The 23,600-nt window shown below is 37.5% G+C and overlaps 1 gene segment (V, D, J or C); it reads right to left on the bottom strand.

Annotated features, from left to right (window-relative positions):
- Positions 1-233: 233 nt before the first annotated feature.
- LOC142317106 (immunoglobulin heavy constant mu-like) lies at positions 234-22,870 on the bottom strand. The segment is given in 9 exon segments: positions 234-432; positions 4,019-4,137; positions 6,309-6,647; positions 8,072-8,395; positions 8,559-8,888; positions 10,396-10,701; positions 19,488-19,559; positions 19,958-20,045; positions 22,754-22,870. Coding segments are annotated over 9 exon segments (1,704 nt in total).
- Positions 22,871-23,600: the final 730 nt, after the last annotated feature.

A 23,600-nucleotide genomic window follows, 5' to 3' on the forward strand; every position in this document is an offset into this window, starting at 1 on the left:
TGTCATGAACGTATACCACAAAAGAGTTTTTTTTATAGTATAATCAGAATTTTACTATTAAAAAGTCACAAATTAGGACACTTTCCGCTATCCTACAACCTTCATCCAGTGCAGTGCTTAAGGTTAAAGAAGAGGATTACAGTCAAGAATCTAAAGACGATTTGACGCAAAGGTTATGAAAGTATAATTGTAAGCGACACCGTCTATCTGTGTTAACATAAAATATCTTTATTGCACTTGTAGGTTTACATTTACAATCACACAAAAAAGCACAGGAAAGAATTGACAGTACGGCATTCAGTGCATGGTGTACAGGCTCGGAGAGGAAAGTATTTACATAGCGTAAGCGGAGAGATGACAGGTAAAGTGGTACGGGAAGAAATAGAGAAAACGTCTTCGGGAAAAGAGCCTATTCCAATGATGTTATTTAACCTGTGGATAAAAAGAGCAAAAAAGAATCATGTTAATGTGGTTTAATATTAGGTTAAATAGTAACACAATTTTACTCAATATCTATATCACATCTATATCATTTCTTTTCTTCTATCTACAATTAGGAAAATAAAAAATTAAAGGAGCACCAAATAAAAATGATTGTGAATGAAAGCCTCAAAATCACTGGACCTAAAGATCACCGTATATAAATGACAAAACAAAGCAGCGCGCCCATCAAATCTAAATGGAGAAATAGGCCTTCTTTATTAGCAGAAAAGGGAAGGGTTGGATCCAGCACCATTCCAAATTAGATAAAAAATTCCATTTCTTTTATGAGTTCACTTTAAAAAAACACATGAAGACCACAGATGAAAAATTCAAGTCATAGGTAGCCTTTACGCGTTTCGGACTTCATAATTAAAACAAAAAAACTTTTGATTAAGGACTCGTTTTGTTTTTATTATGAAGTCCGAAACGCGTAAAGGCTACCTATGACTTGAATTTTCCATCTGTGGTCTTCATGTGTTTTTTTAAAGTGAACTCATAAAAGAAATGGAATTTTTTATCTAATTTGGAATGGTGCTGGATCCAACCCTTCCCTTTTCTGCTGTCCATTATATGCTGGTCAGGACTAACCAGCGGATCTCGTGTACCCCTAGGCTCTAGCAGTATTGGGTGACAGGTGAGCTGATTTTTTCTCTTCACTCCTCTTTATTAGCCTATGTATGCAAGCTTGAAAAATGCCCATACACATAGGGCTAAAATGTTATGTTCATGGGCAAATAAAGGAAACCTATTAGGCCACCTAAATATGATGGAAGTGCCCCCTATCTACATAGCTGATTACAGAAAGAAATCCTTTCTCTAACATTCTCATCATCAGTGGCCATCTTACATACCCAGAAGCACCAAATACATTCACAACTATCGCTAAAAATCTCAAATGCATATTTCATACCAAATAATCTATAAATTATGTTAGGCTAGGTATACTCTGTTAAAATGGTAATACCTAATAATAGTTATGATCCCTTAAAGGGATTCTGTCACCAGGTTTTTGCTCCCCCATCTGAGAGCAGCATAATGTAGAGGCAGAGACCCTGATTCCAGTGATGTGTCACTTACTGAGCTGTTTGCTGTCATTTTGATAAAATCAATGTTTTCTCTGATGTAGATCTAGCAGTTATACAGAGTTCATGAATATGCTGGGTTACCTGATAGTACGCCAAGTTGTCCTCTATTGATAATCTACTGCTGATTAAAAAGTGATTTTATCAAAACTACTCTAAGGGTACTTTCACACTTGCGTTCAGCGGAGTCCGTCACTATGGAGAATAGAGCAGTCCGTTAACGCACTGCGCTATTCTCCATAGACTTGTATGGACAACGCACTGTAACGCAAGTGTCAGCGCTGCATCCGCTGGATGACGCAGCGTTGTTATTTTGACGCTGCGCCGGGCGGAAGGAACGCTGCATGTAACTTTTTTTGAGCAGCGCAATCCGCAGGATTTCACTGCGCATGCTCTTTTTTTTTAATCACAAACTTTATTTTGTTACTCGGTGGCCGAACGCTCAGGTGAGTGCCCGCCCGCCGGCATGCCCGGCCGCAGGCATGTGAGAGCGCTCAGCTGAGCACCAGACTGCCGGCTATTGAGAGCGATCAGCTGATCGTTCACAATAGTTTTCTGCCGGTAAAACTGTTAAGAAGAAAAAAAAGATAAAAAAAAAAAGCTTTCCGTTGTTTTATACGATCCGTAGCATCCGTTGTGCCACTATATGCAACGCATCCGTTGCATCCGTCACACAACGCAATGCTACGGAAGCCATCCAACACAAGTGTGAAACTTGCCTAAGCAGCCCAGTAAGTGACACAATGCTGGAATCAAAATCTCTGCCCCTATTTTATGCTGCTCTCATATTAGATGGAAAAAACCCGCTGACAGATTCTCTTTAATTAAATACATTAATTGCATTTTAGCCCCCTCATCCCCCTCTGTTACACAATTATCCCTATTTGAAATATAGATGATATGGGGGGAGGGCACCTAAAAATGATTACCAGAGGAATTATGAATTACTTATTCCTTATCATCTGCTATGCCATGGTATGGAGGAGTGTGAATGGCGCATGGATCAAACATCCATGCTGCTGTTTCTTTATTTAAACTCAATGATAGTAGACACTTATGTAGCAGAGTACAGTTTAAGTAATTTCAGTAACGTTTGTGTACAGTAGTATCTTGCATAATCACTCCCTGCTCCATGCAGTCTCTTCACTCCCTGTCCATTCAGTCTCCTCACAGTAGTTTTATGAATGAAAAGAAATTAGGAACTCTATACTCTAGTTTATAATGATGAATCAGACCCCCAGCAATCAATCACCTATCTTGGTTGATTATCTTGTATAAATAAAACCTTAAATATAACTAATTATGGGTAATTTCCCATTTTCTCTAGATAGTAGAATTAAGGGAAACTTTAAAAGAGAACATATTAGCAGGTCCTTCTAAACATGGCCTGACCATGAAACACTCTGTTTCGTGAAAGTTAATTTTTTTGGTTCTAACATTTGATTCTGTCTTTGGTAAGGGCTGTCTTATCTAATAAACTCATAATAAAAGATAGTTATAGGTATTTGACTAAACCACCCATCACATATATACAGTAATTCTCCATGTAGCATTGCACCAAGAATATATGAGGTTAGATACTGTCATATATGTAGATGTGTTGGCACATATTTATCTTAAAAGGTCATCTCAGGACCAAGAGAACAACTCATGTATTCTCTTTAGTTCATTGTTGTATATTATTACACTACATCATTATCTATGAAAGGACAATCTAACCTAACGCTGGCAAGCCACATGTATAGCATAAATGATCAAGCTTGAATTTCAACTAAATCCCAATATGTTAATATTCCTAATCTCTAAATCCAAATTCACACATCCCTATTTCATGGTACGGATAGGCAACTGGTCTCCTGGTATGAACTTAACAGCCTCAAAGTCATATATGAAGATGTTAACTTCTTGTGACTAGCCCGTGCATTGTGGTCCGTACTTGGATTGCAGAACATGAGTGTGTGAATCTGACCTTAAAAAGGTTGTCCAGTGTATAAAGGTTAAAAACAGAAAAGCAGAGATGATCACCATCATGGCCTCCAAACCTCCTGATCCAAAGCTTAGCCAGTGCCAGCTGATCTTTACTTCCTTATTCCATCTTGTTTCATCGAAAATGGCAGGAAATAACCGCTCAGCCAATCACTGATTTATTTAGGTAATCATTGAGGCCAGGGATTGGTTGAGCAGAATTTTGTACTCTTTACTGTTTGGTGATTTGGGACCAGTTGGAATGGGATTTGTAGGGGATCATTATTGATTTTTTTATATATATATATGTAGGCTGAGGTCTTTGAGAAATTATTTCTATAATATCTTCAGCACCGCCCTTAAAAAACACTGCAGCCTGCTAGAGGTCCAAGCTTAGGTTTCCCATTTAATAACTGCTCCTGAATGTATCATTTTATGAAATTACATAGACTGAGACTTTATCACTCTCCAGTTTCTATGAATCGCACCTTGAACAAAGTGACAGTGGCACTGTAGAAGAGACTCAGAAGGAATAGCACTATGAAAGTGGAGGCTGTGGTCCACAGGTTATCAATATCATCATCTTCCTCTATGTAAAGTATACGGGCTGTGGGGATGTGATAAAAATATGAACATTAATACCACCTAGTACATAAACCTCTGAAAGACATGGGTATAACAAAACAAATGGGGGAACTTTAGGCCATGTTCACACATTGCGTAATTGCAGTGTTTTTTTCATGTACCAAAAACCAAGTGTTTGGTAGGAAGAAAACGAAGGACAAGATGAGTGTTTTTCAAGCATTTTTATGTGCGATTTCAGTGTTTTTACTTGCGTTTTTCATCCAAAACTCTGATAGAATTAATTTGTTAAGTCTTTACTAAAATGTAGGACTCCAAATATGAGCAGAGATAGAGCGTGTGCATGAGATTTCCGAAATCTCATTCATTCTGATAGCACTGTAAATGCAACATGTGAACATACCCTAAAAGGAAACATACATTACATTCATTCACATAGACACATAGAATTGTCATGTTCCCTCACATCTCATGGAAAGCCTATAGAATAATGGACACCAATATCTATAGCAGGGATAAACTAATATTTGAGGTGGGGATGGGAGGGCACAACATCAGATACAGTTTATATTTGGGAACTTTTATATTAGATTTTTAGGCCAGTAAAAGTAGTATGTCCTAGTGTTGCGGTCAAAGGCAATGATTTAGTGGGTGGTAGCCTGAAACCTGGTCTTTTAAAAATGATAATGAAGAAGCCCCAGGTGCTTGTGTTTCCAACTTTCCTTAAAATACAAAATTTTGTTTTTTTATCTTTTTACTATTAATTAATCACCGATACAAGGAAAATTCCAAAATCATTAGCAAGCCACCTGTAATGTAAAACTATGTGGTTTGGTGCATTTGACCACATTTGACTGATGCCATGGATGAATGTGCTCTTTCGTTTCAAGGGTGGAATCATAATTTGAACCCAAGTAGGAGATGAAATATTTTGGTTTCTTTTCAACCGCCACTATAAAATTATGGACACAGCACACTACTGCACATCACTTTTGCACTGATATACCTCTATCAAGGTTTTTTCTGTTGATATCACCATAGTTTTATTAGCTAAAATGTCCAGTTTAATTTGGCACAGTCATTTGACTATTAAACTATTAGAGCATCTTTCTGAGTGCATGCACGTAGGATTAATTCTGGAAACCACCTAGGTGGTAAGACATCATCAGATATTATAATGTCCGTACAGCGCTGCGGAATATGATGGCGCTATATAAATAATCATAAATGAATAAAAATATAGGTATGCCAAATGTATTTATATTTTTCAGACATGGGTACTGGTAGTATACACAACGCTAACGTCGTGCACCGTTAAATTCACCTAGTAGACCTTGAAATTTGTCTTTTTATGTCAAGACATACATGTTCAAATCATTTCTTTGTATATGTATATACCACATTTATGACTTGAAGTTTGCACCATTAATAAACCACCATTCTGGTTTGTATTATAATCATTAGAAAGTGTATTGAAAAAATATTCTTTATTTTTTTGTCCACATCCTTCGCCCTATTATTGTATGTTGTATGCTTTTGTTTTTACTACATTTATCGGCTCTACCGATCCACTTCCAATGGCTGATGGTGATCATTAGACATAAGAGATGACTCCTACATATATTATGTACATAACTAAATCTTGTATAATAAATGCAGTTGCCATTTACTTGTTGACAAATTGTATAATTTTAGCCTTTTGTTTTTTATTTGATTGATAATTTATATAGGAAAGCCATAGTTTTCTGTTCTAACATGCCAGCTTTTCCCTAATTGTTCCAGTTTCTATCATTAGGGCTTGGAATGTATTATCGGTATTAATATGTATCTTAATTCTGGATAGACCCTAACTGATGGTTCAGTCCAATGTAAAACATCACCCTACTGAAATATTATGAAAAATGGACTATATATGGTCTTATTTGTCCTCAAAACTACACAAGAAAGGCAGCAACACACACTCCAGACATAAAAACAAACATTTTATATATATTTTTTTTATTTCTACTTTTCATTATGCAGACAGAGTTCAATCAAGTTAATGTACAAAAAAAGACTAACAAACACTGTAATGACATTTCTTCCTCTTTCTCATTCCACACATGACATGGGGGATACAAGAGGTAGACCTTTTTTGGAAGGAATATTAATAGGAATCAGACATAACGAGGGACACATTCACGGAAGTTGGTTTACCAGTAGTTTTGTCAATGCTCCTCTGGGTGGCCTGTAGTGGTAATGATTCATGGGCAACCACACAGGTATAAGATTTTCCAGAGTTCCAGGCGTCAATGTTTGGTATAGTCAATGTGCTATATAGGAAGTAGGATTTCTTGCCAGAAGAATAAGGCTCCTGCATAGGTTTCGTGGTCACGACATATCTATCTTCTACCTGATCGCTGCTTGTCCACTTGACAAATATGTCTGATGGATAGAATTTCTTAACCAAACATGTCAATGTGACAGATTCTTTTCTATTTAGCTCATCTTGGTGTGGCGGGTAAAGGAAAACTGTAGGTATCTGAGGTTCCTGGCCTGGAAAAAAAAAATTAAAAACATATTGATCATCTAGGCTGTATTAGCAATGTAAATTAATATATGGAATCATGTATATATTCTTGTTAAAGCTTGATTTTTGACTAATGAAATATGAGAATCCTATATTGGAGGTTGTGTAATATCAAAATTAAAGAGGCTTAGCAACGAAGGAATTTTAACACAAATGTGAGAATATTACATGTATACCTGAAAGAAATCTATTATGCTTTGGAGATTTTCTCTAAAATCATTACACGTATGGTAGAAAATGATGTCTCATAGAGAAACCATTCAACAGCATATGACATACCTATAGACCTACACAGACCTCATGAAGTGCCTATAGACCTACAGAGAACCACATGAAGTGCCTATAGACCTACAGAGACCCACATGAAGTGCCTGTAGACCTACAGAGACCTACATGAAGTGCCTATAGACATCCAGAGACCCACATGAAGTCCCTATAGACCTACAGAGACCCACATGAAGTCCCTATAGACCTACAGAGACCCACATGAAGTCCCTATAGACCTACAGAGACACAGATGAAGTGTCTATAGATCTACAGAGACCAACATGAAGTGCCTATAGATCTACAGAGACCCACATGAAGAGCATATAGACCTATAGAGACTCTGCATGCCACTCTATAGTGCATTTGACAAATGAATGTGTACAGACTCTTACATGGTTTGGTCGGGATTATAAGGAGATGGAATGGAAACAAAGCCACACCTGTATATGGGTTGTGTCTGGTATTGCAGATTAGTCTCTTTGCAGTCAAAGGATTATTCTCCTTAGTGATCTTCCACCACACCTCTGCCTACTAGCTTCCGCCTTGCCTAGGGGGGACAAGGGGTGCGCTCCTGAATAGTTGACAGGACAGTTCAGACTAGCTGCATAGTGGCAATGCTGGCCTGAATTGTGTGCTCTCACATCCTGAAAGCAGTAGCAGCTTTTCCTCTGTAGCATAAGAGCAGTGCATGGATACTGAAGCTCACCGGAATCAGGAACCTGGTCAGCTTCAGAACACTGCTTTCAAGTGCACACTTTTTGCTTAGGAAGCCAACCACCTCAGAATTGGCCGGTAACCTAGGCAGTGTGCCATAAGCTATAAAATGTAACATTTCTCCATTATTGAGACCGGAGAGGTACATAGGAGTAAATTGTAAAGTTCCCTATTTTTACAAGCAATTTGCAATTTTACACATTTATGGTAAGAAAACTCTGTTAAAAGGGCTAAGCTGCAACACCACACACAACCTTTGGTTTGCTGTGGGACTCTTTTTAGAAGAAAGCAGCCATGCCTTTGTAAGTCTGGAAAAGCATTTAAGATTAATACAAGTAAAATAGTTTAAAACATGTCCTTTGGGATTCCAGGATACAAGATACCATCAGTGTGTCATTACAAAGCTTACCATTATCTTTCGCTAGGGTTATTTTCTTTGGAGAAATAAGATCAGGATGTTTCACTATGCACTCAAATGACTTTGTATTCCAGTCATCAGCACATACTGTAGCCGTGGCTCTGATTGAAAATGAGCCATCTTTGTAGTCAGGATTATCAAGACTGGTGTCAAGCTTGATGTCAGACCCCAATTCATACCAGGAGGCATCTAGTCCTTCCACACTCAACATGTTGGAGATGACACAGGTGAGTGGCGCCTTCTTATTTAGAAAGATGCTCTCAAAAGATGGAGGAACAACATCGACTTGGATGAGTCCAGGCGCTGCTGATGAATCTACAAAAGAAAGGACGTTTTGTACAATAAAAGAAGTTTAGAATATTTCTTGTACCATTGATAAAGGGCTGAGATTTAACTATCTACTGTGGTGAACTACAAAAATTACAGACGAAAGATCTTTGCAAACAGTTTGAAAATAATAAATTGCCATTTAACTTACCACATGCTAAGGACTTGCTCAGATTCCTAATTTCATTGAAGCCAGATGCAGAATGATCAACTACACAGGAGAAAATGGTGTCTTCATCCCAGTCCTTTTTAGATATTGTTATAAATGAGCTTAAGACATATTTTCCATCAGCATTTGCACTGGCTTTATCTGTCCTGGTGTTGAGGGTGGTCTCCACGAATTTTTTCAGCCATTTCACTTTGATGTCATTAGGATAGTAGTTACTCATGATACACACAATTGTTCCATTACCATTCGTATTGAAGTCCTCTTTTACAGGAGCAGCCATGGTCACTACTGGACCTACAGTTTGACTTGGAACTGAAATCAACAGATTTGGTACATTTGTCAATGCAAGGACACTCATTCTATCATACTTTCTATTAAATAAAGTTAAGGGGGTTGTCCAACAGTGAAATATTTTTTTTATTTAACCATTGATTGATGAATATAATAAATTGGAGGTATATTCATCTTCAGTCACCCTAGCAGTTTCAATGCAGACCACTCCTCGCGGTTGCAGAAGCAATATCTGCCTCATTTGGTAGATACAGTACCGCTGCAGCCTGTGATTGATTGCAGAGCTCAGGTGATTAGGAGTGATATTTCAACAATGACACACTTTTCTAGTCACCTGACCATTAAAGCCAATTTTAGGTTGCAATGGTGCTGGCACTGCCAAATGGGGCAGACACCTCTTCCAGAGTCGGTAAAGACCTTGGTTATGGCCTGGTCACAGGGGTGCTGGTAGGCACGTATCCCTCGGTTTATTATATTTAATCAACCCAACACTATTGAACAAACCCTTTGAGATAATGCCCATCAAGTGAACTACAACAAACGTGATGTTTTCTTAACCCAACGATTTTCTCTTTTTTTATTTTTTTTTTAAAGCAAATGATATGAATTTCAGGTGTTTTTATCACAAATTTTTGGGTGGCATATTTTTCTTTTGCTCTTTTTTCCTATATAAGGACTCCTATGAGAACATACCATATCTAAAGTATGTGCAATTGGAAAAAAAATGCCAAAGTTCGAAGAACAAAGAAGCACTGTGCCTTTTTGGTAAAACGTTTGCCCAATTCATGAAAGAAATGTCACCAGAATTCTGCTGTAAATCACTATGGAAAGTCACAAAGTTTTAGAGTATCATAGAGTTATAGAAAAATCTTGTGACTTTTGACATTTTCCAAAATGTGTGGAGCTCATGAAGACTGGCATGTGTGTGATGTAATCCTAATACACAAGGTTAATCATTTAATGATTTTTGAGTATGAAAAATTTCTTAACTAAAATTATTTTGAAGAATTTTACTTACTAATAAAATTATATGCCCTAGTGAGAGATTCAACCTAAGGGGCAAACATAAGTTCTTGGTCTGAGGCCACATCATGAATTATACAAGTTAAAGGTAAAAAAATATATATTAAAGTTTGTATATATGATAGACGATGAACTATATGTCTGAAATCAAGATGGGATGCCATACAAGCAAAGCAGTGCAACTAGCGTGAGTCTATAGTCTACTGCAATGTTAGCATGGCTTAGCTGGAGTTGGAATTCAAGCCCCTATTTCTGGTCTACTGCTTCCAACTACTGAGTTCCACTATTTCTAAAGTGCAATACACTTTAAAGACATTCTATAGTTGTTAGAGATGCCATTCTGTGTAATTCAAGGCATTGCACATTGTAGCAGAAATTTCCATCAAAGGTGGCTCAAAATGGCCTCTTGAATATGCCAACCCAATGTTCAACTACCCTTCAACAGACGTATGTACTTTGTACTTATGAATAGTGACAAAATCTGAGGATCATTCAATATTCTTACCTTTATTCTCAAGTTTCACAACCTTGGTGTTTAATGAATGCTTTGCCATACAGTAATATGGGTCAGGGTGCTTCCAGCTTTCGGACGTCACTTGGATTTGAGAGCTGGCTGCATAGGTACCACTGGATTGCAGTATTGATTTGTATGTCTTGAAGCCATTGGTAAAGCTGTTATTGGACTTATCGTTCCAGCTGAAATTAATTGTTTCTGGAAGGAAATCTCTGGCGAAGCAACCAATGGTGACGGTAGGTTCCTGAGACGTGCCGCAAGAAATGAGTGGAAAGAGAGATGGTGCCTGCTCTGTAGCTGAGAACACAAGCAAAAGGTGGAAGGCATGAATTCTGGGTTAGGAGGTGAAATTTGCCAAAGCTAAGAGAAGATGGTATGAAAAGAGCTTAAATTAGCTGTAAATTAGCAGTTATAGCCAAAAATTAGTGATAAGGATAGAAAAGAACATAATCTATAGAGGAATGTTACATAGGAAAACACTGCACCAGATGAAGGATTGCAACTTCTGAGAAATTCTATAGAACTATGATAATGCTGAAATGTGGATTATTGCTTGTCTTATGGATTCCCAGAATACATTATACCAGTAAGAAGACGTCATACCACTCTATAGACCACACAATGTATGCCATGTTTTAGCAGGAATGAGTTTTTCACGATATTCTAAGACTTGGTGATGGGTGTGAAGTAGTGCCTGTATAAGTAACAGGCTATTTGTTTTATCCAGTAATTAAATTATTATGGAATTTTAATTGAAGTAACTATTCACCCTGCTATTCTTGAGAATTTGCTCATTTACATTCCTGTGTTCACTAATAGTTCTGCAAACAAGCGCGATCACCTCAATATGCAATTTCCACCTAGATACCTATCCCCATGGATCAGAGGTCATGTTCTTATGAGCTTTGCGCTTTTTTATAATATGACAAAATGGCAGCTCACAGTAAGATACACATGTGAAATCCATGTATGTGCACACTCTAAATGTATAGTAATTTAGTACCGGAGATATGTAGCCCTACCTTTGTTACATAGCTTGCAGTGCTAAGATATGACCTAATTGATGAGATCCTATAATACCTGCTCCCATAAGTTTCAGCTGATCAGTGCTACTGTATATAGTAACAAATATACATTCTTCTTAATTACACTGGTACAATCCTAGCACTGCCAGGATGCTGAATGGCATTTTTCTTGAGTAGTTCATATGTAAAATGTCTAACCAGCTGTAATGTATTACTACTAACTCCTCACCATCTAATGAGGCAGGCCCACTGTATGTTTAGTCTATCGGTCTGCATTACTGTATGGTTCCATGTACTGCTCCTGTTCGGGTGTACTATGGTCCCTACTATTCCTTCTGAGGCTGCCTCCATCAGGTCATCGGTGTACTATGGTCCCTACTATCCTTTCTGAGGCTGCCTCCATCAGGTCATCCTGTATTCTATCTGTTCATCCATACTACATGAAATGGTTCTGGGTACTGTCCCCATGTGATTGCTGCTATTCTTTACCCGGAGCTATTCTGGTCCAGCTTTGTGCTCTACCGAGCTATATTGGACTTGCTGCATTCTGCTGCCATGTTGTTTATCTACTATGCCTTCTGTTATGCTATACCACACTATAGCTGCAAGGTTTCTTCTAAGTTGCCCAGTAAATATTCTACATTCTTCTGTGCTGTCTGGTACGTAAATTTCTGTGCGTATATGGTCCCTGCAATGCTTTCTTCTATGCTGTACTATATGTCCTTGATTTTTGCTATACTGTGCCTGCAATATTTTCTACTGTACTGTACTAGCTATGCTTTTTTCTATGCTGTACTATACTGGCTATGCGTTCTTCTATGCTGTATTGTACTAGCTATGCTTTTTTCTATGCTGTACTGTACTAGATATGCTCTCTGTTAGGCTGTACTGTACTGGCTATGCTTTCTTCTATGCTGTACTGTACTGGCTTTGCTTTCTTCTATGCTGTACTGTACTAGCTATGCTTTCTGTAATGCTGTATTGTACTAGCTATGATTTTTTTTCTATGCTGTACTGTACTAGCTATGCTTCTTCTATACTGTACTGCACTAGCTATGCTTTCTTCTGTGCTATACTGTACTAGCTATGCTTTCTTCTATACTGTACTGTACTAGCTATGCTTTCTTCTGTGCTATACTGTACTAGCTATGCTTTCTTCTATACTGTACTGTACTAGCTATGCTTTCTTCTGTGCTATACTGTACTAGCTATGCTTTCTGTTATGCTGTACTGTACTAGCTATGCTTTCTGTAATGCTATACTGTACTTGCTATGCTTTCTTCTATGCTGTACTATACTAGCTATGCTTTCTTCTGTGCTATACTGTACTAGCTATGCTTTCTGTAATGCTGTACTGTACTAGCTATGCTTTCTTCTATGGTGTACTGTACTAGCTATGCTTTCTTCTATGCTGTACTGTACTAGCTATGTTTTCTGTTATGCTGTACTGTACTAGCTATGCTTTCTGTAATGCTGTACTGTACTAACTATGCTTTCGTCTGTGCTATACTGTACTAGCTATACTTATTTCTATGCTATACTGTACTAACTATGCTTTCGGTTAGACTGTAGTGTACCTGCTATGCTTTCTTGTAGGATGTACTTTACCTGCTATGCTTTTTGTTAGACTGTACTATACTAGGTATGCCTTCTTCCATACTGTACTATACTAGCTATGCTTTCTTCTATGCTGTACTGTACTAGCTATGCTTTCTTCCATACTGTACTATACTAGCTATGCTTTCTTCCATACTGTACTATACTAGCTATGCTTTCTTCTATGCTGTACTGTACTAGCTATGCTTTCTTCTATGCTGTACTGTACTAGCTATGCTTTCTTCTATGCTGTACTGTACTAGCTATGCTTTCTTCCATACTGTACTATACTAGCTATGCTTTCTTCCATACTGTACTATACTAGCTATGATTTCTTCTATTCTGTACTGTACTAGCTATGCTTTCTTCTATGCTGTACTGTACTAGCTATGCTTTCTGTTAGGCTGTACTGTACTGGCTATGCTTTCTTCTATTCTGTATTGTACTAGCTGTCATTTCTGTTATGATGTACTATACCTGCTATGCTTTCTCCCAAGCTGTATTGTACCTGCTATGCTCTTCTATATATTGTACTTGCTATACTGAACTGGCTATGCTTTCTTACAAACTGTGCTATACCTGCTATGCTTTTTCCAGAGCTGTACTGCACCTCCTATTCTTTCTCCCAAGCTGTACTGTACCTACTATGCTATTCTCTATATTTTAGCTGCTATACTGAAGCGGCTATGCTTTCTCCAAGCTGTACTGTACCTGCTATGCATTAACCTAAGCTGTACTGTCCATGCTATACAATTCTCTATATTGTACCTGCTATGCTGAGCTGGCTATGCTATGCTTTATATCATGTTGTAGTATACCTGCTATGCTATTCTCTATATTGTACCTACTATGCTGAACTGGCTATGCTTTCTCCAAGCTGTACTGTACCTGCTATGCATTAACCTAAGCTGTACTGTCCATGCTCTGCTATTCTCTATATTGTATCTGCTATACTGAGCTGGCTATGCTTTATCTCATGTTGTGGTATATTTGCTATGCTATTCTCTATATTGAACCTGCTATACTGAGCTAGCTATGCTTTCTCCCAAGCTGTACTGTACCTGCTATGCTTTGTTCTAAGCTGTACTATACCTGCTATGCTATTCTCTATATTGTACCTGCTATGCTGAACTGGCTATGCTTTCTCCCAAGCTGTACTGCACCTTCTATGCTTTCTTCCAAGCTGTACTGTACCTGCTAAGCTATTCTCTATATTGTACCTGCTATACTGAACTGGTTATGCTTTTTCCTGAGCTGCAGTGTACTGACTCCACTTTTTTCTGAGCTGTATTTTTTGGCTAACTATTCTATCAAGCTATGCTGTGCCTGCTATGGTTTTTGCTGAAAATTGGTATACCTGTCATTTTGAAGTGAATATACTTTCTGCTGAGCTTTACTGTGCTGGCTATGCTTTCTATCAAGCTGTACCGTGCTTGCTATGTTATCTACTTTTCTGTACCTGCTATACTGAACCAGCTATGTTTTTTGCTGAGATGAACTAGACCAGCTATGCTTTCTACATTGCTGTACCATTCAGGCATGCTTTCTATGAAGCTGTGCTGTGCCTGCTATGTTTTTGATCCCAAGTTGTAATCTACCTGTTATGCTATTCTCTGTATTGTACCTGCTATACTGAGCTGGCTATGCTTTCTGCTGAGCTGTACGGTACTTTCTCCCAAGCTGTACTGTACCTGCTATGCCTTCTCCCAAGCTGTACTGTACCTGCTTTGCTACTCTCTATATTGTACCTGCTATGCTGAACTGACTATGCTCTCTGCTTAGCTGTACTGCACCTGCTATGCTTTCTCCCAAGCTGTACTGTACCTGCTATGCTTTCTCCCAAGCTGTACTGTACCTGCTATGCTATTCTCTATATTGTAGCTGCTATGCTGAACTGGCTATGCTCTCTGCTGAGCTGTACTGCACCTGCTATGCTTTCTCCCAAGCTGTACTGTACCTGCTATGCCTTCTCCCAAGCTGTACTGTACCTGCTATGCTATTCTCTATATTGTAGCTGCTATGCTGAACTGGCTATGCTCTCAGCTGAGCTGTACTGCACCTGCTATGCTTTCTCCCAAGCTGTACTGTACCTGCTATGCCTTCTCCCAAGCTGTACTGTACCTGCTATGCTATTCTCTATATTGTACCTGCTATACTGAGCTGCTATGCTTTCTGCTGAGCTGGCTATGCTTTCTCACAAGCTGTACTGTACCAGCTATGCTTTCTCCCAAGCTGTACTGTACCTGCTATGCTATTCTCTATATTGCACCTACTATGCTGACCTAGCTATGCTCTATGCTGAGCTGTACTGCACCTGCTATGCTTTCTCCCAAGCTGTACTGTACCTGCTATGCTGAACTGGCTATGCTCTCTGCTGAGCTGTACTGAACCTGCTATGCTTTCACCCAAGCTGTACTGTACCTGCTATGCTTTCTCAAGCTGTACTGTACCTGCTATGCTTTCTCCCAAGCTGTACTGTACCTGCTATGCTATTTTCTATATTGTACCTGCTATACTGAGCTGGCTATGCTTTCTGCTGAGCAGTACGGTACTGTGCTTTCTACCAAGCTGTAGTATATGGGCATACTTGCTAGCCTGCACTGGGATTTGTAGAGCTGTATTGTCCCTGCTTTCTGTAAAGCTGTACTGTACTGGTTGTGCTTTGTTCTGAGCTGTACTGTAATTGCTGTGCTTTCTAGCAATCTGTACTGTAGCTGCTGTGCTTTTTGCTATGCTATTAACTATACTGTAGTTGCTATACTATACTGTCATGCAATCTGCTGAATTATATTGCTATGCCTACTGTCAAGTATTTTCTATGCTTTCTGCCAAGATTTATTTTACTTGCTATGATTTGCTGAACTGTATTGTTCTGGCTATGCTTTCTGCTGATCTGTATGCTACCCGCTATTCCTTTTGGTAAGCTATGCTGGACATGCTATGCTTTCAACCTAGATGCAATGCTAGCAATGCTACTGTTCAGCTAAATTAGTATGGAAAATATATATTGCATAATAGATTAACAGAGTTATCAGAATAACACGCCAAACACAGTATATAAAATATTAATGCTAAAGTATAATCACTTAGAGCTAATCTGAAAAGATTTAAAAAGCCAGGATCTTGCAAACCCCATGATTTCGAATAACTAATCTATGTATACATAAACAATTAATGCTACTAAAATGATAGTAATACAAATAGACACAGTAAATATAAACTTTCCTGATGGAAAACTTTGAAATATACTATGGTATACAGCATGATTATGCAACAGAACATATGCTGACATAAAACCTTCCTTAACCAATTTTATTCTAGACTTAACGGTATTAAAAGTAGTAAAATAATCTTAAAATGTTTACATAAATGTTTACCAGACACAAATTCCTTGCTATTTGTGTGTGAAAAAAAAAGTACACACACAAACATAAATATATATATATATATAAATATATATGTATACATATATATATATATATATATATATATATATATACACAGTATATATATATATATATATATATATATATATATATATATATATATATATATATATATATATATATATATATACTGTATATGTGTGTGAATCAAATATGAATATAGATGAGGTAAATCACAAAATGTCAAATTATGGCAAATTCAAATGTGTGTATACAGTAAAAAATGCTTAACATTCAGCAGTTGAACAATAATGAACAAGCATGATAGTTAATATAAATAATTCTTGTTGGAAATTAAAAAAAATATATTTATGTACCAGTTATATTATAAATTTTATTATATCTAAATGTATTAAATTACCTAAATATATATTATATTAACTAAATATTAAGGAATTTAATATATATAATACATATATATTAAATTAACCTTAAATGTGTAAGTGTTTCAACTATAGAGATATGTGTACAGGTTTTTATCGTGTCAAGATCCCTGTCCTGTATTAAGTGCTACTTTTTCATTATATATATATACATATAGATAGATAGATATACATATAACTATGTATATATATATATATATATATATATATATATATATAATATATATATATATATATATATATATATATATATACTGTATATATATATATATATATATATATATATACATTTATCTATATATATATAAACATATTATGTATCAACATAAATGGCATTTTATAAGTACAGAAGAATTTTCATGATAAAAATATGTACTATACATGTATATATATATATATGTATATATATATATATATATATATATATATCTTAAAATGCTAGCCTGTTTGAGGGTTATTTTAATGTTTTAATTTATAAACACTTATTAGTTTTTTATTTTAAGCTAATAAACACTAAATCAGAAAATTTGTATTACTGTTTTAATGTTATATTACTTTTTTTAAAAAAAGAATGACAGTTAGTCATTTAGGAAAATTAATCAGCTGACAATCTAATTTAAGGCATTGTTTTTCTCGATTCCTGCCAGCTGTGATCATGGAGTCACTGAAGTGAGACTTTCATACCCAATATTAGATACTGAAACTAGATGAGAACACATCTGGAGGTTTCAGTTACTGCACAGATCACCTGCTAGTTTAACGTCTCTATTTTATGGAACTGATACTTAAGATAATAATTTTATCAAAATGGTGAAAATTCAAATTTGGAAGAAATCTATTCATCTATTTTTCAATACTACGTTATATATTCTTAAATGTGGCATAATATTTCATATTATTTCAGATCAGTAAATAACGTAATATGGTGTTATTGTACATATTTTCTTATAATTATTTAAGAAAGTCTTTATCATTTTATATAAATTACATAAAAAATATGAAATAGGATAATTCTATTGATCAAAAATAATCATATAACGCGATTAAAATTTAGCTACTGTCATAAAAAAATAACATTTTGTTCTATTTAAATTCTGGCATAAATTAAACATGTTGTTTTATATCACCATGTTAATTTTTTTTTTTGTTACATTTATTATTACAAATTTAACTTAATCATAATTTTATCCCCAGTTTTCATAGTTAAAAAATATATATAATAAATTATCAGGGTCTAAATGTTAAAATCTTAATCAGTAAAGGCAAGATTCACAAAATAATATGCAGTTTTAAGTTAAAATTAATCTTTTTACAGTATAAATAATCACAGCACAGACTTATTTATGGGAATATGCAGAAAATACAATTCTTAAAAATAATGAAAAAAATAATAAATGATTTGTCTTACCTGATCTGATGTTACTGTGACCATGATGCAATGTCCCCAGGTACACACAAAATAAAACTCTAAACTGATTTTATAAATAATTCTGTCTACTATACACAAGTTAATATTACTTAAGTTTTTCCTCCCCTGACTTAGGGAGTTTGAAAAGAATTGATTAGAATTTAAGACTTTCGGAATAGGTTCTATACAAGGTTTTAAAATGGGATAAGTCTCTTATGACAATTTCTATAATTTAAAATCTAAACGATTAAAATTCTAAAGTCACAAAAAGACATCCAACATAGAATTCTACCGAAATCAAAAATAATTTTCTTTATGAATTTCTGTTTTACAGGTAAAAAAACAAAACAAAACTTGATGAGATAAGAAAATACAAATTTTACCTGATGTGACTGTGACCGTCTGTCCATTTCCCCAGATATCGAAAGCCCAGTACACAGTGTTACTATTAAATGTGTCATCATTACAATATTTCCCCCAGACACTTAAGACAGTTTAATATTAAATCATGAAAATAAATCTAAAAAAACCTTAATTTCAAGTTGTAAGTGGCATAGAAAGCAACAGAAAACTGGTCCTAGATAAGGTAAATCATTTAAGACTAAATCATTTTTTCTTGAAAGAAATAAATGTAAGTTATCACATTTTCAACAAAACAGATAAGAGAATAAAGGTGTTCTTACCTGATGTTACGGTGACCAGGGTCCCGGGACCCCACTTATCGAAGTAGTCACAGTGAGACAAACTGCTTTCACTGATGACAAATACTACTTGACTAACCCTCTACTGTCTACTCAGTGACTGTTACTATATCACTACATATATCAAAGCATTATATGGAATTTTTGTATAATAATCTCCATAAATAATAATAATAATATACGTATTCCAATTCTTCAACTATTTTACATTCACTGTTAACTTGCCTAAATGCCTCATTTCTTAAAGGGTTAAACATAGTATGAAGAAAAACTACAAAACAAGCAGAAAGAGACATAAATGTGAAATAAAAAATGAGCTGCCTAAAGTTACTTTAACTTAGTCCTCAAAAGTTAAGTTAACTTTTTCCCTAAATGGCCAATTAAGTCTACCTGTCTTATAATCTTGTCGTCTTTTACATGCCATTAAACAAATTATTAGACAGGTGAAACCAACCAGTTTTGACATTAACAATATTAAAAACATTTTGTTAGGTCACAAAAAAGAGAAAAATGTGAGTATTTACCAGATGTGATGGTCACAGAAATTCCAGGTCCCCATATATCAAATCTGTTGTACACGTTGACTAATCTAGCATCTTGTCTTTATAAGAACTTTTTAAAGATATGGTTTTTTTGTTTGTTTTTGCAATCTGTGAAAATTGCTTGGAGAAACAGCCCTCTACCCTCCCTAATCATTCCCACAAGGCTTCAAAATAAAAGATTAGGTCACTAGCAGAATCATGACAGTTCAAGTGCTTTACAGGCAATGTCATAGAGTCATCAAGACTAGTCTATTGAACACATGTGCTACATTTGTCATGATAGAGAAGAAGGCACCAAGTTTGCTAAGAAGAACTTGCCACTTCATGAATTCGGCACATCTCATAAGTGGCATGCACATCCATTCCCCATGCCAGAAATGTTACTCTTAACTTTTCTGGCATATATTTCTGCCCGTGATTTTAATTAATTGTACAGACGGGCATAACCACACCCTGTTCTGCATGTCTTTCCAGCTCTGCCAATTTTGTTAAAGTTGATTTTAACTGGCGTGAAAACACAATATTTTTACACAATTCCACCTTTCGAAAAAAAAAAACAACTAAAAAATTAGCTAAAACCTTGTCTGGAAAGGATCTGTACATAAGGGTGCTGAATCCTGGAGGGGATCACACCTCCCAATGTATACAACAAAATGATATGTGCTTTTCAGGTGTACATTAATTTAATATTAAAGATGTGCGGGCACTCTTATTTTGTAGCTTAGGTGGAGTTCATGTATTTATCAATAATAATGAATGATAATTTTATTGATATAGTGCCAACAAAGTACACATCATTTTATTACTGAGCTGAGACATGTAAAGACAATAAGGACATTACAAAGTAACATAGTTCAACAGTTACAGGAGGAGTGAGGGCCCTGCTCGCAAGTTTACAATCTACAATTAATAATAATATAATAATCTTTATTTCTATAGCGCCAACATATTCCGCAGCGCTTTACAATTCAGGAGGCTCATATACATATCATATACATAAACATATACAAACAAGTAACAATTATAGAAGATACAATATTTAAAGGGAAAAATGGCAACCCTGCTCGTGAGAGCGTACAATCTACAATGAGGTGGGGGGAGGGGCAAGGTACAAGTGCTTATTTACAATGACAATCCAGCCATCTCATGGGGGATAGATGATGGCTTCCTGGACCAGTTGGCCAGAGCCTTGAGATGCATTTGGGTGCCATGGAGTTTGACGTGGGGTTATGTTCTGAGAAGTTGTAGAGGGATTAGGTGAAATTAGTTTGGCTAGGGAGTGTGATAGGCCGCCCTAAAAAGATGCGTTTTTAGGGAGCGTCTGAAGCTGAGTAAGTTGTGATTTGTCCTAACTTCTTGGAGTAGAGCGTTCCAGAGGTTTGGTGCAGCTCAGAAGAAGTCTTCGATTCGGGAGTGGGAGGTTCGAATTAGTGTGGATGTTAGTCGAAAGTCATTTGTAGAGCGTAGAGAACGGGTGGGATGATAGACAGAGAGGAGGGTGGAGATGTAGAGGGGTGCTGCACTGTGGAGAGCTTTGTGGGTGAGAACAAGCAGTTTGAATTGGATCCTGTGATATATGGGCAGCCAGTGCAATGACTGGCAAAGAGCAGAGGCATCCGAGTAGCGGTTAGCCAGATAGGTGACCCTGGCTGCTGCATTAAGGATGCACTGTAGAGGGGAGAGTCTAGTTAGCTGGAGACCAATTAATAGAGAGTTACAGTAGTCAAGGCGAGAGTGGATCAGGGCCACAGTGAGGGTTTTTGTCATTTCCATTGTGAGAAAGGGGCGGATTCTAGAGATGTTCTTGAGGTGCAAGCGGCAGGTGCGGGCAAGAGATTGTATGTGGGATGTGAAGGAGAGATCAGTGTCAAGTATAACACCCAGACAGTGGGCCTGCGGCCTAGGACTTATCGTTGTGCCACACACAGAGAGGGAGATGTCAGGTTTAGGAAAGTTGGGAGATGGAGGGAAAAGCAGAAGTTCAGTTTTGGAAAGGTTAAGTTTCAGATAGAGAGCAGACATGATGTTGCAAACTGCAGTCAGGCAGTCACTTGTGTTCACTTGTGTTCAAAGGGGGACACATCAGAGTCATGGCTAAAAGTGTTGGCACCCTTGAAATTGTTCCAGAAAATGAATTATTACTACCTGAAAATTATTGCAATTACACGTCTTGTTATACACATATTTACCGTATTTTTCTCATTATAAGATGCACTTTTCCTCCCAATTTGGGAAGAAAATGAGGGGTGCGTCTTAAATCCGAATGTAGCTTACCGGGTGCTGTCAGCGCTGGTCAGTACGGCGCTGTTGTGTGCATCGGGCGGCGCCATTCTGCTCGGCTATGCTCGGCGCGTGGTTGCTCTGTTCTGCTTGGCGCGTGGCTTCTGGCTTCTCTGTTCTGCTCGGCGCGTGGCTGCTCTGTTCTGCTCGGCGCACTGCTGCTCTGTGCGGCGGGTGGTCATTCTGAAGATGTCGGCGGTCAGGGATGCAAATAATGGCACCTAAAGTCAGCGCGTGCGCAGATGGATTTCTCAGCTCAAGCTCTCATCTGGGCACTCGACTCCGACCGCCATTATTTGAAGCCCTCACCGTAGACCGCCGACATCTTCAGAATGGCCGGTGACTCACCAACCCTCGCCCCCGCACAGAGCGGTGCGGCGTCACCAGCCCCGCAGAGAGCGGCATCACCAGCCCCACACAGAGCGGAGCGGCATCACCAGCCCCGCACAGAGCGGCATCACCAGCCCCGCACAGAGGGGCGTCACCAGCCCCGCACAGAGCAGACACCGCAGTGAGTATCTGCGCCTCACTCTGTACCATTGCCAGCATCATCATACTCTAGTACCGCCTCTGCCTTCTGTGACTCCCGCTCCACTGCTGCCCCCTCTCCCTGGTAAGACACCACCAGTTTATAAAACGGACCCCATTTTTTTCACCTTTTTTTTTCTCCAAATTTGGTGTGCGTCTTATAAAACGAAAAATACGGTATTTCCTTTGGATGTATTGGAACAACACAGAAAAAATTAAAAAACTGAGAAAAAACGGCAAACTGGTCATAATTTCACACAAAACTCCGACACTGGGCTGGACAAAATTGTTGGCATAATCAGCTTAATATTTGGTTACACACCTTTTGGAATAAATTACTGCAATCAATCACTTCCTATAAACATCAATAAGCTTCTTACACCTCTCAACTGGAATTGTGGATCACTCTTCTTTTGTAAACTGCTCCAATTCTCTCATACTTGAAGGGTGCCTTCACCCAACAGCAATTTTAAAATTTCTCCACAGGTGTTCAATGCAATTTTTCTGGACTTATTGCTGGCCACATCAGAAATCTCCAGCACTTTCTTTTCATCCATTTCTGGGTGCTTCTTGAAATGTGTTTGAGGCTATTGTCCTGCTGAAGACCCATAACCTTTGAGGCAATCCCAGCTTCTCTGACATTGGGTACTACATTGCCACCCAAATCTTTGGTAATTTTCAGATTTCATGATGTCTCAAACACAGTCAAGGCATCCAGTGCCAGAGGCAGCTAGACAACTCTAAAACATCTTTCAAACTCCAACATATTTGACTGTAGGTACTGCATTATTTTCTTTGTAGGCCTCATTCCATTTTTGGTAAACAGTAGAATTATATGCTTTACCAAAAAGCTCTATCTTAGGCCTGTTTCACACGTCAGTGATTCTGGTACGTTTGTGCTTATTTTTTTTAAACGTACCAGAATCACTGACATACGCAGACCCATTATAATGAATGGGTCTGCTCACACGTCAGTGATGTTTCACTGACCATTAGTGATGAGCGAGTACTAAAAAGCTCGGGTGCTCGAAGCTCGGGCCGAGCGTCCCAAGATACTCGTGTACTCGGCCCGAGCAACGAGCCCAATGTTATCCTATGGGAGACCCGAGTATTTTTGTGAAATGACCCCCCGGCAGCATGGAGAAACCCTAAAAATGTCACAAAAGTCTCAGAAGAGTGCTCAAATGACATGGCAACAGCATGGGGAAGACCCCTTGAAGCATTTATCACTCAAAAGTCACAGCTGTGAACAATTTTGTCCGCGTTTCACGCCATTTTTACGGACTC

Source organism: Anomaloglossus baeobatrachus, chromosome 1 (assembly GCF_048569485.1).
Source record: "Anomaloglossus baeobatrachus isolate aAnoBae1 chromosome 1, aAnoBae1.hap1, whole genome shotgun sequence".
NCBI lineage: Eukaryota > Metazoa > Chordata > Amphibia > Anura > Aromobatidae > Anomaloglossus > Anomaloglossus baeobatrachus.